Source organism: Carassius auratus, chromosome 39 (genome assembly GCF_003368295.1).
Source record: "Carassius auratus strain Wakin chromosome 39, ASM336829v1, whole genome shotgun sequence".
NCBI classification, from domain to species: domain Eukaryota; kingdom Metazoa; phylum Chordata; class Actinopteri; order Cypriniformes; family Cyprinidae; genus Carassius; species Carassius auratus.
The window spans coordinates 8,005,755-8,025,973 of NC_039281.1; the positions used below are offsets into that span (position 1 = coordinate 8,005,755).

Genomic DNA, 20,219 nt, shown 5'->3' on the forward strand with positions numbered 1-20,219 from the left:
CATATTTTTCAAATAAAGCCAAGGTAAAACTCATCTTACATACAGCACACAGAGAAAATGACATGATTATGACAGTGGGCAAATGCATAGCATATTATCCACAGCATAATTTGTGGTCACGTGTACACTTCACAGGATCGACTAAGTTTGCAAGGTTTGTGAATTTCAATTCTCATTAGCCATATAAAACAAAACTACGAGGACAGCAAACAAGGGGGAGAATGTGAGCAACGTGTGCTCAGGCGCTGATGATCTTAGCACTGTAAAATAAAGGTCCCATCGTGAATGCATTGGATAAAAAGAAAAAATGATTGGCCAATGCCGACGTTTAAAAAATTCCAAATATCGGCCGATATATCGGCTTTGGTGATGTATCGGTTGACCACTAATGATAACTAATAGGCAGAATTATTTTATTTTATTAAAAAAAAAAACATAATGAAAAAATAATTACATTCATTATCATTATTAAAAGCAATAAAATATGCAATGTATAATATGCATTAATAATAGTAATTATTATGATTACTACTAATAATAGGAAATAGTAATGATAATAGTAATTTATAAATAGTGTATTATTATAATATGTATAATTACAACAACAACAAAACCAATAATCATTATAATTATAATATTAAAATTTTTATTTTTATTATTTACTGATAACCAGTATGTAGAATTTTTTTATTGTACTTTATTTTATTTAACATTTTATAAAAAAATTGAAAGCAATAAATTATGTTTTAATAACAATAATAATTGCATATTATAATTATTTATTTATTTTAATATATTTAAGCCAAATTAAAAATAGTAATAATAATAATAAATAACCAGTATGCAGAAGGCCTTTTATTTAAGTTTGTTTTATCAAAACATAATATTGAAAAATACTATTAAAAACCATACAATTTGTAATAATAATAATATTGTATATTATAATGCCATTTTTATGCCCTAAATATAATAGCATTAATAGTACTACTAATATGGTGGCAAATCTAATTTCATGTTTATGTTAGGCTGTAACTATTTTACATTAAGCCTAAAATGCTGTGCATTTCACATTTGAGAGTGAATGAATGTCTAGTAAACAGCTGAATAATTTACATAAGCAATGCATTAAGAAAGTCACTCTACCTGAACAGTCTTTTTTCTTGTTTGAACACACAGTGCTTTAATAGTGTTTTAGGGGTCTGTTCTGTAGAAACACACCAAATGCTGGCATTGATCTGTAAACCGATATTACAGAACCGATTAAATAGAAAAGTATGTTAGAAACATAGGCTCAAGCGTTTATTGGTTATCTGTTACCCCGACCGGTCTAATGATCTGTTTTTCGGCTGTGTCCTGACAGCAGTGCTAAATTATGCATTTAAAGCTATAACAACAGCTAATCATCTCCCTCTTTATTAAGATGAATGGGCTTTCTATTTGTCATTATTGCCTGTAATTGTGTGTAACACTATTTTTCTTGTAATAAAAATTGAAAGCCACAGGAGAAGAATGCGAGGTCTTCTCAGTGTTTTATCTTTGTCCCTGGAGTGCTGGATTACAGCGCTGTGATGTGATGCTCCACACAGGCTCTGTTTGATCATTAAGTTGCCAGAAGCGTTAAGCAGCACAGAAACACTGAGGGTCAGGCCTGACTTCCTTCAGCTACCAATAAACTGCGCTGTTTTCTCTTTCTCCTTCGTTCACTCGCTCCAGCCCTCCATTTCTAGCTCTTTTCCTTCTCCTTTCACTTATTCACTCTCAGAGTTACTCTAGTTAACTCAAACTAAAACCATAAAAAACATTTTCGTTTTTGAAATAAAATATAATAAACTCAACTTATTTTTATTTCATCTAGTTGCTTAAGCAACTTGAAATGCTAACTTGATATAGTGAAATAACTGAAATAAAACTGAATAAAAATATATAGACTTATTACAAAAACAACTAATAAAATAAATAAATAATAAATAACAATTAATAACATATTACAATAAACAACACTATTACTAAAACTAAATCTAAAATTAAAATAAAAGCAAAAAATAAAAGCAAATTCAAAATATTAATGAAATCTAATAGTATCTTAGTGAAAAATGTCACTGTTTTCTGAAAAGTGTTGCAGAATTCAGAATTTAAGAACTGACTCTCTTTTATTTCAGAAGTGTAAATTTAAATCGAATTGGCAACATCAGGGTTGCCAGGTCTGCGTAACAAAAACAGCCCAAACACATTCTGGTGAAAATTGGCAAAAATCACTCCAAAATTGCATTTGCATTCTAAAAAAATAACCTGTGTATAAAAGAAGCCCAATTCAGTGGGAAATCCGTGGACTTGGCAACACTGTGCCACATGCCGGATGTTGCATTGAAAGTTATGTGAAATTATATCAGTAAAAACATAAATTGCATCAGTAATTTAGACAACATTTCTTATACAGTGTTCACAATATTTTAGCTCAAATATTTAGACATCACACCCAACTTTAACATAAAAAACATGCCAAAACAACAGCCTAAAACAATACAGCCATCAAAAAAGATGTACATTTTCCCTTAAAGCATCATAAAAAGGGTATTATTGCATTATATTAATGTATTAAAATAAACGAAAGAGCATCCTTCCACAATGGCAATTAATTACAATTAATGTAATTTATTAAATAAATTATGTAATATAAATATATAAAAAATAAGAACAAAATGTATATACATTTAATCCAAATTTATCTAGGTAGAATTTCACATATTGATTCATTAATACCAGCAAATGTTTCTAAAAGTGTCTCATATGTTGCTGATGAAAAATAGAATGCATTTTTAAATATTCAAATTCAAATTGAATTCCGCTGGCGTTCACTTGGCAACCGTTCTCTCCCACACACCATTTCACACACACCACTGCGTGTATTTCCCGTAATGATGTCAGTGCAGAAGCGTCCAGAAGTGTTTTCATGCGAGCTAATGACACACAAGCTTAAGCCTCCTCTTTCCTGATCAACTTGATTCTTGGTGCATTCTAACAGCAGAAGCTCTCGGCTTGAGTCGCTCTCCTCTGATGTGGATTCCTTCTCCTCTGGTTTCTCTCAGGGCCCCGAGGGAATAATGGAGCTGTGGCAGTAAATGTGATCTGTTGACAGTAATCAGCCATTCAGTTGACAGAATCAGACGCGCTGGCACAGAGATAATAGATTTAATGGAAGTGAAACACCAGTCCAACAGTAGTTTTCTCTCGAGTCCTCGTCTCCCTCTCTCTCTCTCTCTTGTGCTTCTCGCTTTCGTCTGCTCTCCGTTTAAAAGGCTTCTCAGACACCAGGGTGAACGCGACACAACCTTACGAGGTGATGGTCTCCAAACGCTCCCACGCTAGGAAGACACATCTGTCACAAGGCTCAAGCTCTTGTCGTATTTACCTCACGTTGCACCATTATACCCAATGAGAAAGCAGGATTTGTTATCTTTGTATTAATGCTTTATGAGATATACAGCTTTGCTGGGCTTTTTAAGTCTGTACCTGGTTGCTAAGTCATGCACAGATAACTCCCTGGAATATGAAGAAATCAGAAGCTCACCGTTAATTATTCAATACATTAAATAGGTCACTGGTTCTCATTATAAGTTGCACAAACTGGTGCAGATTGAGAAGGAACCTCAGTGAGGACGGAGAACAAGCAAACACACAGATTCCTGCAGTCTGTTTCAGAACCATCATTTAATTATCACTTGTTTTGATATCGAAATATCAAATATCGTCAATATTTACACTGCACTTTCCATGAATATGTGCACTTTGGGATCCTGTTGGTTTATGTAAACTATTCAAAACACAACTCCCATGCTTTTTGTTGGATATGTTAGATTAACTGTTTTCTAAAAATATAACCTGTCATGAAACAGAGCTGGTTTCAAGAGTCTGTTCCCCCTTAAAATTTTAATTTTAATTCTTTCCCACCTTAGAGGCTGACTTTCTTGAATTGAAACGTTCACACAACGTCATAATTGTGACAGTATACTAAATACCTTTTTTTATTAATTGTGGAAAAGCACATTTTAAATGTTTAAGCAATGTTACTGCCAGGGCTCCTTAGTAGAGTTTAGTAGAGATGCTATGACATCCTGAGACCGAAATGAAAAACCATTAAAACAACTAATATTTCATTACTTGAAATAAAATAATTATTAACTGAAAAAAAATGCAAAAAAAGAAAAAAAAGAAATGCAATTTTTTTTAATAAAATAATAATGATAAGTCATTTTGAATTTAATTTCTTAGTTTAATTTAGTTTAAGTTAATGTACAAAAAACGTATATATATATATATATATAATAGAAATTTATTTTATCTACTAAATGTAAAAATACTATATATAACTACTAAAGAAAAAACAAAATTTAAGAAAAACTTTAAAATTAAAAAACTAAAATTTCAGAAAAAACTATTATTCAAAATATTAATAAAAACTATATTAGCATCTGTATGATACTAAAATAACACTGGCTACTGCATGATCAAAGTAACATAATTAGTATTTTTTTTTACACATCAACAACTTTATTCCATATTCTTATTGATTGAATTTATCCATCTCAAACTTCAACCCTGTTACCCAAAATATTGTAGGCAAAGAAGAAATATGTATCTATAATTTCTGGGAAATACAAAAATAACGTAATAAAGTAAAAATAAAATAAAAACTTTCTTGCTCCCACCTATTGAGTGATGTATTTAAATATATACATTTTTTTCTATTTATTTCTAAAATGTTTTTAACTGTCACACATTTTGGTGACAGGGTTGAAAACAAATCTAACCTCGTATCAGATTAATAGAAAACACATTTTTTAATAATATAAAAACTATAAATGGACCTCCTGAGGATGATGAACACTAGCTCATGATCATTTTTAACCCTTTCAGGCCTGTTTTGTTTAAGTCCCGTAAAGCTGGGTTGCAGGAGGAAGAAAAACACAACGCCAGTCTTCATGCAGAGCTGATTTTCTCCTCTGTTGTCCTCATATGCTCGGAGATGCACTCAGATGTGAGTTTGTTTTAACACACGTGTGTTTGGATCCTCCAGATGGATACACCACAGATGATATTGAGTTTTACTGGCGAGGTGGAGAAGGGGCCGTCACGGGGGTGGAGAGGATCGAACTGCCTCAGTTCTCCATCGTGGACTACAAACTCATCTCCAAGAACGTGGTTTTCTCCACAGGTTGAGTTTATTCTCCTTTGTGTGTGTTGTACAGTTGAGACCATGAGTCAGATCTGTTCAGAAGTATAGTTTGATCTCGGGGTGGGTGGTAGGACCAGAATATTATATCACCATACGAGCCGTTTCATCATGAAACTGATTTCATTTTACTAGAATTTTACTATAAAAAAGGGAATTTTTGAAAGTACAAAAACGCAAAGATCAGTGCTTACAGAATATAATCCAATTGCTGATTCCAAATTACGTGACAAAAACTGTAGTTAGTAGCGTTACATTAAATATTTTTCGATATTACTTTGGACCAAACTGTTTTATCACATTGGTTTAAATAGGATAATCGTGTACCATATTGATATAAAAATACAAAGAGAAAGAAAATATATTCCATTAGTTGGTATGAAGAACATGAAGTGCATTAAACATTACATTACATCAAGGTTTCACAAACTAGAAGATGCAGGGGTTCACGAATTTAGGCGTGAGAATGGCTAATTAATTAAATCATAAAACTGTAAAATTAAATTAAATAATTTTAAAATAACGTCAATCAACTTTGTTTTTTTTTTGCATGTCATGCAATCATTTACCATCATATCAGAGACCCGAGAGCATGCAAATGTGTTGCTTTTAATTATTAATTTAGTACCTTAAAATCTAAGGGGCTGGGAATCATTGCATTACATGTAATCCACAAAAATACGGAAATGCTGCGGTGCAGACGTTATTGCATGCATATATAGTTACAGTGTCCTTTTGCTAAACCTTGGAGCGATGTATGCGGTGAGTAAGCATGTGAGTAAGTGCACATAATTTGTGTTTTTCTCCAGTCGTATTATCATCACTGGTCTGCCTTTCAGGAACAGATAAAGTCATGCAGTCTGGCTGTCTGACTCTACCCACACTCTCAGACACGCCGTTTATTATTGTGACCTGTTCTGCCACCAAATATATATCTGAGGTGGCCTGTGTGTTTACCAGAGATGGAGCAATGCATTAAATGATCAGCAATCTGCAATACAAGAAAAAGACTGACGCTAAAAACTGTTTATTGATAATCAGTTAGGTACACTACAGTTTTTTATTGCATTAGATTGATTAAAGGATGCATTAAATTGATAATAAGTGACAGTAAAGACATCTGTGACTCTAGAGCAGAAAAGCAGTCACTGGGGTATATTTGTAGCAATAACCAAAAATACATTGTATGGGTCAAAATTATAGATTTTTCTTTTATACCAAAAATCATTAGGATATTAAGTAAAGGTCAATGTTCCATGAAGATATTTTGATATAGATATTTTACCAATGTAAATATATCAGAACTTTATTTTTTATTAGTAATATCCACTGCGAAGACTTCATTTGGGCAACATTTAGATTTTGTTGCACCCTCAGATTTTCCAGATTTTCAAATAGTTGTATATTGGCCAAATATTGTCCTATCATAACAAACCATACATCAATGTAAAGCTAAATATAAAAAAATAACTTATGACTTGGTTTGTGGTCCAGGGTCACATTTATTACTTTACAAATGATTTCTATTCCAAAAAAAAATTTTTTTTTTCTACTTTTCAACCTGAAAGAAATTATGTAACACAAAAATATGAAGCAGCACGACTGTTTTCAATACTGCAGCAGCAAATCAGCATATTTTCATGATTTCTGAAGGATCACGTGACACTGAAGACTGGAGTAAAGATGCTGAAAATGCAGCTGCGCATCACAGGAATAAATTACAGATATTTATGCAGATATTCACACAGAAAACAGCTATTTTGAATTGCATAATATTTGAGCAGAAAATGCTTCTGTTTAACGACCCAAAACGTTCTATGGTACGACTACTGTTTCCAACATGGTGACCCCTAGATGTTACCAGAAAGCATTGATTAAACTGTCCTTCTTTTTCTTTTTTGGACCAGGTTCTTATCCACGTTTGTCTCTGAGCTTCAAACTCAAGAGGAACATCGGTTACTTCATCCTGCAGACCTACATGCCCTCGATCCTAATCACCATCCTGTCCTGGGTATCCTTCTGGATCAACTACGATGCTTCTGCTGCCCGTGTGGCTTTAGGTGGGACATCTGATGGTGTGATGTGTGTTATCGTTGGTTTGCTGAGCTTATGATGAACACTTTATACTGTAGCTCTGTTTTGTGTGCTCAGGGATCAGCTGAGTGATTTCTGGTACTCGTTTTATAGGCTCTTTTCTGTTTGCCTCATTGCAGTTAATACATACATCAGTGACTGTGATTTTACCAAGATGTGTTCCTGTATCAACATCCTTGTTGGTCCTGGAACAACACTCCTATATTATGATGGCATAATTTTGTTGGCTGACCTGGAAGTAAAATACCCAATGGGAATACTAATTCCTGCAGCACTCAATTTATAGTCCGATTTTGAGATATTCCTACTCAATATCTCAGATTTTCCACTGTACATGTGTTTCTTTGCTCCAAATTTGGAAGATGACGTATAGAGAAACAAGAAGTCAGCACTACGATTAGCTTTGGAGGTGTTCAGAGTCTCCTGCCAACCAAATTGCAGAGAATAAGTGGTGATACGCATTCATTTTGCAGGTGTAAGAGTTTCAACAGGTTTTTCCTCAACAAATGCTTGATAAATGGGTTATATTTTACAATGCTGGTGCTTCAACTCATTGATTCATTGCATTTGCTCAAAGGTGATTACATCCCCCAGGTGTCATCATGTTTATAAGACATCACATGTTTCCAAGTTGGAAGTCCAATAGTCTCGCCTAGCCAGACTTTTGATTCAGGTCATGGGGTTTGGGGTCTGAAGCCAGTTGGCCAAGGACAGCCTGTTTTAGTAGGAAGGTGTATTTGTAATGTGTTGAATTAAAGTTGCTGAATAAAAGATGCTTTCAGAGCATGACGTCATATCACCAGTGTTGACCTTTTCTAAATGTGCCAAATGCATCAGGTGCTTCCCTGTTGAAAAATCCAGCATATGCTGATTAGGTATGTTTTGAAGCATGGCAGCTGGTTTGAGCTGGTTTAAGCTGGCACTGAGCTGGTTATAAGCTGGCTTGATCTGGTCCTGAACTGGTTATAAGCTGGTTTGAGATGTTTTGAGCTGGGTTAAGCTGGTCCTGAGCTGGTTTAAGCTGGTCCTAAACTGGTTATATACTGGTTTGAGCTGGTTAATGAGCTAGTCCTGAGCTGGTTGTAAACTGGTTATGAGCTGGTTTAAGCTGGTCTTAACTGGTTATATACTGTTTTGAGCTGGTTATAAGCTAGTCCTGAGCTGGTTATAAACTGGTTTTGAGTTGGTTTAAGATGGTCTTAAACTGGTTATATACTGGTTTGAGCTGGTTATAAGATAGTCCTGAGCTGGTTTAAGCTGGTCTTAACTGGTTATATACTGTTTTGAGCTGGTTATAAGCTAGTCCTGAGCTGGTTATAAACTGGTTTTGAGTTGGTTTAAGATGGTCTTAAACTGGTTATATACTGGTTTGAGCTGGTTATAAGCTAGTCCTGAGCTGGTTTAAGCTGGTCCTAAACTGGTTATATACTGGTTTGAGCTGGTTATAAGCTAGTCCTGAGCTGGCTGTAAACTGGTTATGAGCTGGTTTAAGCTGGTCCTAAACTGGTTATATACTAGTTTGAGCTGGTTTAAGCTGGTCCTGAGCTGGTTTAAGCTGGTCCTAAACTGGTTATATACTGGTTTGAGCTGGTTATAAGCTAGTCCTGAGCTGGTTATAAACTGGAAATGAGCTGGTTTAAGCTGGCACTGAGCTGTTTATAAGATGGTCCTGAGCTGGTTATAAGCTGGTTTGAGCTGGTTTAAGCTTCGTCTTGAGCTGGTCCTGAACCGGTTATAATCTGGTTATGAGCTGGTTTAAGATGGGAATGTGCTGGTCCTAAGAAACTAACTCCGGCTCAGGACCAGCTCAGGACCAGTTTAAACCAGCTGCCATGCTTCAAAACATACCTAACCATCATATGCTGAATTTTTCAACAGGGTCTACCACACTTTTCTGTGTAAGATCAACAGAAGATGTTGATTCAGGAACATGTCTTGGCATCGTCTCAGAGGTTGCTCTTTCATTGCTCATGAGACGTGGTCCATTGCTCAGATGAAATGTCTGAATGCACCTGAGATCTCTCATAGACTTTGGTATTTTGGAAAGTCATAGCACAGTTTCTTTTGGAACTGTAGATGAGACAATCATGAGATGACTCTTTGTTTTTTCTGATTGGTGTGTAGGAGGAACTAGATATTGTTCTTGTGCTTTCCTTTGGGCAGTAAATGCCTGTGCTCAAAAAGAGGAGGCTCAAATTGCTAATGAAATTGTATGATGCTTTGACTCAAGTGAGTCTTAAATCTGCCTCACTCCAGTGAAGATGCGGCGCTGCAGTGCTCCGCTCCAAACTCTATTAGGAGTGCTCTGTCGCCTCTGCTGATCTGCATTGATGTATTACTGCTGATTAACCTGACAAACTTTCCTCTGGTCACTCTTTACTGACGTGTTTTATGTCCAGGGCCATGTTCCTGCCATTATGACAAAATTACTTCTTGTGACGCTAATACTTCGGGGGGAGACGGCGGAGAATAGATCACTGATGATAGGGAGCCGGGCCTTTTGTGTTTGGGTGAACTTGTCAGAATGAATCTGTCTGCAGTGAGGGGCATGTGACATGGAAACACATGTCTCAATCTTGCTGTATTGTTTAAATAGAAATGCAACAGCTCTTGTTACAGAACTGATGTTTCATTTTCTCTACATGGCTTTAAAATGATTGCTTGAGCTTTGTACACCCTGAACGTGTTTGAAATGCATGTAAGAATTTGACCGAACAGAGATGTTGAACAAATTAAACATTTGGGAATATGGGAGAAATCCTGATGAGTTGTTCTTTGACAAATTTTGCAGATGGTGAGAGGTGAGCTTACAGGCAAAAATCCATCAAGAAAACTGGTTATATTACAATTTTCATGCACCGTTCAAACGATTTTTACGATACATTTGATAATAAATAAATACTTTTATTTAGTAAGGATGTATAAACGTCGCAGTAAACAGTGGTTGTCTTGTGAACATCTTCAGTCAGATTGCTTAATAATAGCCTCGACATGTTGCACCTTTTGAGCTACGACTGATGTGAAGACAACTTTTGCATGAGAGCGAACATACCCCTAAACTCAATTATTAATCAAAGTCAAGTTTTCATCCTGGTTTCATGTTAGCAGACGACACATGAGGAACATCTGTAATTGCTCAGTTAGCAGCTCCTACTCAGCGCTTGCTGGATAATTACTTCTCTTGTTAAATAAAGCTGCATTTGACTTGAGCTGTACTTAATCATGCCTGAACGCTTTCTCTGAACTCCAGGTATCACCACCGTGCTGACCATGACCACCATTAATACTCACTTGCGAGAGACCCTTCCCAAGATCCCCTATGTGAAAGCCATAGACATGTACCTGATGGGCTGCTTTGTCTTTGTGTTCCTGGCTCTGTTGGAGTACGCCTTCGTCAACTACATCTTCTTCGGGAGAGGTCCTCAGCGGCAGAAGAGAGCGGCGGAAAAAGCCGCCACGGCCAACAATGAGAAACTCAGGCCTGACCCCAACAAGGTACTGCTCAGCTTTCCACACACACACACACCTCAGGCGTCTTTAGGGTTCGTTGACAAAGGCCTCTGTTCAGTAGGTGGTCGGTTCTCTTTCAGGGTCAGATTGTTAAAACACCGGATGTATTGCTGTATTTTTTCCACTGGCATAAGCTTGTTCACCAGCCACTACCTAATGGGCTTTTACCCTCAGAAACATGTGATGAAATATCCGGGAGATCGGCGCAGACTTTTGTTAGCTGTACACAACAGACTCACTCTCTGGCGGAGCCTCTAGGGCTTTCCTTCTAATCTCACTGAAAGAGTTGTGTCTCTCTCCGAGTGCGGCCGACCTCTGTAACAGTGCTGATTTTGTATGCTTGCAGTGGTTGGTGGGAAGTGTAGTTCAGAGAGACGATGCTCTCTATGCCAGAATGAAACAGAGGGAAATTGACGGGTATGACTCGATGTGGGATCCGATCTTTGCGGAGGATGCAGGATTAGGACTAGGCGATCAAAGACTTAAGGTACTGAATATTTGACCTGAAGTCAAAAAATTCAATGGCTCTGCATCGATAACCAACCAGAAGTTGATCCTTATGATTTCTGTTTTCCTCCCTTTAGAGTAATGATGCTAGCCATCATCATTTCCTCCATTAAGTTGTCCTGCCCTTTTTTCAGTTATTGTTTGCACCCAAGCTTTTTTCCCAGACGTTCATTCTCGTTTGATCACCGAACGTAGCGTTTTGTGCAGTGGACACTTATTAGTTTAAAGACCCGTTCACACCACGTTTTACCAATCATTCTTCTTCTATGAGAATAAATAGGGTAGTCCATGCTGCAACTATAATGATAAAAACACAAAGAAAAGTGTTGGGGGTATTGGATTACAAGTTACATAATCAGATTACTTTTTTCAAGTAACTAGTAAAGTAACACACTACTTTTAAATTTAAACCCTTACAGTCACCAAAAATATTACTGATGATAAATGATTTTTTTGTTATTAAAAAACGAATAATCAAGCCAAGCCCAGCTGACAAAAAGTATGATTTAATGCATTACTTTACGTAAAAGTAACTAAGTAACGCAATTCGTTACTTGTTTAATGGAGTAACTCAATATTGTAATGCATTGCTTTTAAAAGTAACTTATCAGCGTGATATGGTTGAAACGATAAAAAGATTGGCACCAAGTCAGAGATGCAGATTAATTATATAATTTGAAGCATATAATATAAAATTGGTAAAATGAAGCAATTAAACGTCTTCTAAAATAAACCAAATATTTAGCCTACTGCATGTTCAAAACAGATCTATTAAAAAGATGAACACGACGGGGAACTGATTAGGTATTAGTCTTGATAAAATCTCAAATTATATGAATATATATACTGATAAATTGCATCACTAGTTAAAGTAGATTTGTTACAGTAACATTAGCAGTTAGCAAACCACATTAGCAATGATTACATCGCAAAGGCAGCTTTTGCAGGATAATTTTGATGATTAGTGAGCACCTTAAGATATAACTATTCAACTTTAAAATTAACACTTGTAAAATGTAAAAGTAAAAAAGTAGGATTATCTTGGAAAGTGAAAGCGGCCTTTCCTTACCTCCATCTCTGCAACCCGACTCCTCACTGTTGATCTAGATTTTTGCCTTCTCATTTTTTATTTGCATTTATTTGCCTGATTTATATGGAGACAGAATTTTAACCATGCCATGGTTGAAATTCGGATGTAATCCTGGATATTATTGCCTGCTAAAAAGCTTTACTCCACAGCTTACCACGAGTGCAGTATAACTATCGCTGACGATTCGTTTTCAATGGTTGTACTGCATTCAACATGGTTTTAAAGGGACAGTCCACTTCCTTTCAACATCATGAAATCCATCAACATTCAACATATGCAAAAACAGCATTACCCTGCGATCTGTGATTCAAAGAGAAGATGTTCAGTAAGCAGTGACATCAAAAAAGTTTTGGAAATATCCTACCCACAGATTTCAGAAAAATGCTGGTTTTGCGAATGCACCATTTGATGACACTGATTATTAATCGCACCTGATCCCACAATGTTTCTCCTCTCTCCAGATGACCGCTGATGATATCCGGCTGACCACGGTTGAGATGAAGAACGAAATGGGTCCGTCCGATCTGTCCAGGGGTCTGGGAGACCCACGTAGCACCATGCTAGCCTACGACAGCTCCACCCTTCAATACCGTCGAGCGGCCATGGCTCGGCAAAACTACGGCCACAGTGCCCTGGAGCGCCACGCCACCCAGAAGAAAAGCCGGCTCAGGAGACGGGCTTCCCAGCTCAAGGTCAACATCCCGGACCTGTCCGATGTCAACTCCATCGACAAGTGGTCGAGGATGATCTTCCCCACCGTGTTTTCCTTCTTCAACATAGTTTACTGGCTTTACTACGTGCATTAAAAGCATCCGGAGAGCGGAACGGACCAAAAGAGAAAACAAAGAAGAGTAAAAAAGAGAATAAAACAATACACCTTTTGCTGATTTGTTTCAAATATATAGTGAAAAAAAACTGAGGAAAGACAGTCAAAGTAAAAAAATAAATAAAATCAGGATGGACTCTTTTGTTTTTCGTTCTAAAGACATTGAGGAAACACGTCGGCGGCGGAACCGGAGAAAAAACACGCAGTACAGGGCTTGCTCCAGGGTTTCAGTATACCACTTATATTTGTCATATGTAGATTACTCTGTGGATCAAATATTTATGCTTGTCTTTGCATATATTTTAAGGATTTGTTTTTCGGGTTACGTCGTAGCCAACTGCATCCAAGAAAGCTTTACAAAAGGAGTCGCTCTTGAAAGTCTATTTTTTTTCCTAGAGTTAAGCTGTATATCAGATATCTTTTAAAAGCATGCTTTGGTTTGTTTTCTTTATCTCTTGCAGAGAGCCGGAGCACAATGCATTTTCTTTTGACACTTTAAAGGTTCTTCTGTTCTTTCAAATGAGTTTGCGGGTTGCAATGCAAAGACGCTGTCAGGAAGCCATACAGGGTATTTTCACAACAGGTCCTTTTACTATTGCTTTTGTTTTTTGGTTTTTTGATGTTGGGCCAACAAAGAAACTCAGCCCTATTAAAACAACAGTTTTATCTGATGCAGGGGATATATGAACAGGCTGGGCCACGATGAAGGACACATGTGATCCCATTGAAAAGGACGGACTGACATGGACCATTACCCTGGTGGTCGGACTGTGTCAACAGAACCGAGGCTGTGTAAATGCTAGACAGTCCTCTTGAACTTTGTGTGAGGGAGAAATGGCTGTTTAACTTCTCTCAAGTGTCTCTCAACACCCAGGGTTATTGGATGAGGCCAGTTAGCCTCAAAAGAGAAAGACGCAATATATCTGTAAACCATTAACACTATCAATAGATATAAGTTGAAAACTAGTAGCTGATATTACATCATGAAAAAAAAAAAAAGAAACATTCTGATTCAATAGTTATGATATCAGATCTTAATGTTATTGTTTCATTATTTAAATGTATTTTTTGGTGTATTAGATTTCTTAATGTCGAAGACTTTGGTTGATGAAAAAAATCTTGCTTCTTGAAAACTGGGCGAGGGATCTGAATCTTTTTCGAAGGCCTCGAAGCGCACCAGTTGAACTTAAGCAAGAAACCAAATCATTGCTTCTCTAAAAATGTATGGTAACTATCACTTCAGTTTACTAACAATGTGTGAAGGATCTGGATCATGCATTCAAGGCATCTGTCAGGCAATTTTGTATAAAATTCTGTAAATTATAATGATATTTCATAATGACCTGTAAATATATATATTGTGTAATGATTGTCACCAATAATGAAAATGTATCTAAATTAAATTATTAAAGCTTAATTAAGCTTATATCTCTTTAACCATCACCTTACAGATTCTTCAGTCGGAAAGGTTTGAGTTTAAATAGTTTACTCAGGACCATAGACCTTGAGGGGGGCAATCGATACCAATAATTAGAAATGGCCAAATTGATCCCCAATGTTGTAACGCTTGCATTGATCTGCTGCCACACCATTACGCTGCACTTTGTTATTATTATGACTAACAGGTCAAATGCCCAATGGGATTTCGACTGATGAGGATTATGGTGCCATTTAAATTGGCAATTTCCTCTGCGCGATTGGGAGCATTTTGGCCAAGATTGGGAAAGTTTTGTTTTCTAATCGGGCTGGTTTTATTGCGCAGACCTGGCAACCCTGCGTCAGTGTTTACATTGAAAGAGAGCGAGTTAAGGTGGAAGTAACGAAACATGCAATATTCAACAACTGTTTTACAGTAAGAATAGTTGAACGACGCAAACTACGTTTTTTCTCAAATACGGTCGTATTGAATTGAAAGTACGGTATCATGTACGCGAACCATTTAATTCTTGAATGTGATGATACGTTCTGCATTTTCGTCATTTTATTTGGAAATAGTTCCAAATTATTACTTCCCAACTAGGATTAGAATTTCCTTCAATGTTCTATTTTTATTTTATTTGTTCATATTGTAAGAAAAAAAAAACGTTTTTTCAAAACAAGTAAAAAAATGCAACGAAAAAACTTCAAAGCAGTGCTGCTATGCTTAATTTTTATCACATGACCTCTTCACACTGAGTGGTGTCATCTTTTAACATTTTTTATGTAAATATAATAAAATAAAAATTATAAAAATTATTTTTATTTTTTTGTTAATTTCGTATTTTTTTTATTTATATAGATTTTTTAATATACCATTTTTTTGGCTGTATTCCAAGTCTTCTGAAGTCACACAGAATAGCCTTGCTTTCCTTGGCGAGATGCTTAAATCACAATTGTAATTATTTTTGCTTCATTTATCGCACTAGTAATGGAAAGTCAAGTTGATTATGGGATACATTATTCTGTGCATCATTCTCTGTTGTACACATTTTGGCTGATAAAGGAGATCATGTAATATTATGGTAGCGTCCTCTTCTGAACATACCGACTCATTCGATTAACCAGAAGAACAATATTGAATTTGTTCTCTGTCATGTTGTGCGTTTAATCCCATTGTAGGCCAGTTGGGACGTGTACATGATTATGATGCTCACAGTTCATTATCTTTTGTTTATTTGAAATATGGATTCCACTAACACAACACAGGACTAATATCTTTACGGTTCCCTGGAATATTATGAGCACTTTAATAAGTTTGGGAGATTTTCAATAGCCCTTCAACGTGCGTTGACGCATTACGCTTAAATTACCATAAGACCCACGTGAGCTCCATGCAGAAGAGAGAAGATTAAGACGTGTTATTGTCGCCAGGTGATTGAGAGACGGGGGTGAGATGCTCGAGGAGCGATTGGAGCGGGGTGTTGTGCCCGCTTTATGACTGACTGGGTGCCAGAATGCATAATGGAGGAAAAGGCAACACTTGCGCTCCTCTGATAGACAGAGAGGGGAAAAGGCAGTTCTCATGGGCAATGGAGGCAGCCACAGGGGACATTAAGGCAGAAAGGCATGAACGTCGTTCCAGTACACTATGGACTCTGTGTGAAAGAATGGCCCTGTAGGCCAAAGCAGCTGCATAATGAAAGCTAGACCCGAATAGAGATCAGAAATAAAGATTTTTCACCATAACAGAAGCCTTATTGACTCACAAACACATTCATTTTTTAAAAGGAAAAGTCATGGGAATGCCTGCAGCGAATACAAATTTTTAAGCTATAAAACTTTCAATGGCAGAAAAAAATATATTCGAAAAATATCTAGATTTTTTTTTTACAGTGTGCACATTTCTTAAAATGTGTAGATACCTTTGTACAATGTTAATAACCCTTGTAAATTAATAATAATAATAATAATTTGTGCGCTTTAATAAAATGTGAATAACTCTCGCAAATTATTATTATTAATAATAATAATAACAACTGTATTTTGCAAGCTTTAATTAAATGTGAATAACTCTTGAAAATGAATAATAATAATAATAATAATAATTTGTGTGCTTTAATAAAATGTGAATAACTCTTTCAAATTATTATTATTATTATTAACAATAATAATAACTGCATTTTGAAAGCTTTAATAAAATTTTAAAAACTCTTGAAAATAAATAATAATAATAATAATAATAATAATAATAATTTGTGCTTTAATAAAATGTGAATAATTATTAACAATAATAATAACTATTTTGCGAGCTTTAATAAAATGTAAAATGTGAATAACTCTTGAAAATGAATAATAATAATAATCATAATAATAATTTGCGTGCTTTAATAAAATGTGAATAACTCTTGCAAATTATTATTATTATTATTAACAATAATAATAACTGCATTTTGAAAGCTTTAATAAAATTTTAAAAAACTCTTGAAAATGAATAATAATAATAATAATATAATTTGTGCTTTAATAAAATGTGAATAATTATTAACAATAATAATAACTGTATTTTGCAAGCTTTAATAAAATGTGAATAATCCTTGAAAATTAATAATAATAATAATAATAATAATAATAATAATAATAATAATAATAATAATAATAATAATAATACATTTTTTGTTAGTGTCAACTTTTAAAGATAAAACTAAAGGTGAGAATGTACACTAAAAACAATCTGAAACTATTTCTTTTTTTTTTTTCAGAAATTGTATTGTAAATTAAAAATTATTCAAGTACAATAATAAATTAAGTTAATTTCATAAATAATTACAAGCAGCACATTAGATTTGAATGCAAATGATTTCCTCTCAAACGTAACCCGGTAATCCTTGTTTACCTTTATTTCTACATTGTGTTTCTGTATTCAGCAGCAATGGTTTTACCCCCGAGGACTAAATTCCTTTCTTTCTTAATGGCCCTGACGCTAACGATGTTAAAGCCACACAGCTATACTCAATGTCAAGTGTAGTTGCCATGGAGATCTCTCTGCCAGGAAGTGAGAGAACAAGTCGGCTGTCTTAAACACCGCTGGAGTTGGCAGTCAGTGTGACGGGAGCTGTGCTAATTAAATAGTAAAAGTCTGCACAGCGGCCAGCGAGAGGCAAGACTGTCACGTCTGGGGCTGCTCTGAAGCACTGCCATAGAGGGAACATTACAGTCTGCCCAAAACTGCGTCGCTCCACTGACTCCTGTGACTTCCTCTTTAATGCCTCAATCGTGTCACTCACAAAGTATAACGAGTCTCCTGCTTCTCAGGTTTTTCGCCTGAGAAAAGATCCCATTAATCTCTCACTAGTCTAGTTATGTATATTTCATCAAGTGTGCAAAGAGACCCAGGTTCAAACTTTGAACTAATACATATTATTTTTAATAACTTGCTTCCAGCATTACTATCAAAGATTTTGTCCTGTTTGTTTTTATCACCGGATGCACTACTATGAAAAAAATCTGTTTTTGTAAATGTATTATTTACTTTGGAGAAATGAATACTGGGATGCGGTTATTTGTAACATTTGGACATTTGTGATGTTACAAAGGATTTCTGTTTTTTAAGTTACATATTTTAGATGTTTCTTAAGCAGTAAATCAGGATATTTTCAGGATTTCTGAAGATCATGTGACACTGAAGACTGGAGGAATGATGCTGAAAATACAGCTGTGCATCACAGAAATATATTACACTTTAATAGAGATTCACAGAGGAAGTGTATTTTAACCCTTTCTCAACCCACTTTCGGTGTTTGTAAACTGGTGGCAGAAAATTACAGCTTTAAAGTAGCAGTAAACCATTTAATAAAATAATAAAAATATCATTTTTGAGTTTATATTTATTAAAAATCGTTCTTTTTCTTGCTATTCTGAGATTATATCTCACAATTGTGATGAGAAAACTCAACAGGTCAATTCTCTCTTTTCCCCTCGGCTCCCAAACTTATGGCTTTTTCCCTAAACTCGCAATTGTTGTAGAAGATAAAATAGGAGATATGAAATTGCATTTGCTAGAAAAAATTCAGAGTTGTGAGATCAAATAGGTTTAAATATCATAATGTAACTGTAGGGCTAATACAAAAGAAATGCATATATGATTATATAATAGGAAGACCTATTGTTTCAATCAAATTAATGCTGTAAATGTAAGGTAATCGTAGCAGGTTTCATCCATCGTCTGCGTTTAGCGTCAAATGCCGTATTTGATGACAGTATTCTGTAAAAATGATTTGAGGTCTGATTCTGACATCCAAAAGTACGACAATTAATTTGTTTTAGTCTGTTCACAACTGGTTCCCCTTCTAAAGATGTTCTTGTAGATACAGAAGTAGTAAAGTATGCTGTAAAGAGGCATCACAGCTCAAAATAATGATGTATTCCCCATGTCAAATAGATAGCCACGCCCCCAAGCTCACGCTATTGGCTGTGCATTACTGCGTCAGGATGCTCAAACAAACAGCAATGTATTCACAGAGTCACAGTATTCACACTCACTGCTTCTCCTCATATCAAACTGGAAAGTATAAAAAAAGATTGCACACCTTTAAATAGCACATAACCAAGCTGTCAAGCCGAGCAACAACATTTTCCTCAGGGAAGATGGAAATGCACGTGAGAACTAAAAAAAATACAAATAAAAGTAACGCAAGAGAACCATGGGCATATATGTAGCATTTAAAGCAAGATCTCTTTCCCGAGTGTTGTTGAGATGTGAGAGTAGCAGAAGAACCAGATGCTTTCCGCTCCTCAAAGCTTCTGTGCCACTGGAGGAATTAAGGATTCACAGATCTTTGTCCTATTTGTCAGGAAGTGGAGGGATGGAAGGGAGGGAGGGGGAAGGAAACAGAGAAAGAGACGGAGGAGAGGAGCGATGCTGTACTCTAACAGCTGTGCCACCGCCGTGCCGCATGAAACAAGAGGGCCAGCCGTCCTGGGACGAGGCAGCCGTGTGCTCCACTGCTGAACCTCTGCTTTCATCAGACTTACACAACACATGGTGCGCTGCAGGGCCGTGTCAGCTAGTGACAGCTGCAGATCGGCCTCTGTGTGTGTGTGTGTGTGTGTGAGAGAGAGACAGATACATGAGCGCACTGCTTTTAATCACAGCATGGTATTTATATATTAGTTATTTCACATAAATAGCTGGATTATTTAGCAGAAGCTCCTACATTGTAAACACTTGGCTTCATGTAGGCATGCATTTTTTTGCATGTGTTTTAAAATAACTGCAAAGACTGTAAAATAGTCATGCATTAGGTGACATATTTTGAGTTTTGATATTTGGGATATGGTTATTGCGCTACGTTATGACTGGCTTTGGAATTGGATTAGAATTGTAGACTGCTTAGTGTTGATGTAACTCCATCTTTTTTGTATCGTGTCAAATCCACACTATTTTTCTTTTGACTGCTCCCTCTAAAAGCGCCTGTGAGCTCAGCACACAGAATTACCCAAAATATGGACTTCACTTCATCACTCTGTGATGGTTAAATGTAGCA

General features: G+C 35.9%; 1 protein-coding gene across 4 annotated transcripts in view; it reads left to right on the forward strand.

The window, feature by feature from the left end:
* Window positions 1-13,273, forward strand: part of gabrb2a (gamma-aminobutyric acid type A receptor subunit beta2a) — a 34,356-nt gene extending 21,083 nt beyond the window's left edge. For 3 of the 4 annotated variants that reach the window (XM_026225401.1, XM_026225403.1, XM_026225404.1), the window contains 5 exons: window positions 5,075-5,212; window positions 7,138-7,290; window positions 10,575-10,819; window positions 11,181-11,321; window positions 12,893-13,273. In XM_026225401.1, coding sequence (XP_026081186.1) covers window positions 5,075-5,212; window positions 7,138-7,290; window positions 10,575-10,819; window positions 11,181-11,321; window positions 12,893-13,237 — 1,022 coding nt within the window. In that variant the 3' untranslated portion in view covers window positions 13,238-13,273. The remainder of the gene's footprint in view (window positions 1-5,074; window positions 5,213-7,137; window positions 7,291-10,574; window positions 10,820-11,180; window positions 11,322-12,892) is intronic. The other variant, XM_026225402.1, reaches the window with a different exon arrangement.
* The last annotated feature ends 6,946 nt before the right edge of the window (window positions 13,274-20,219 follow it).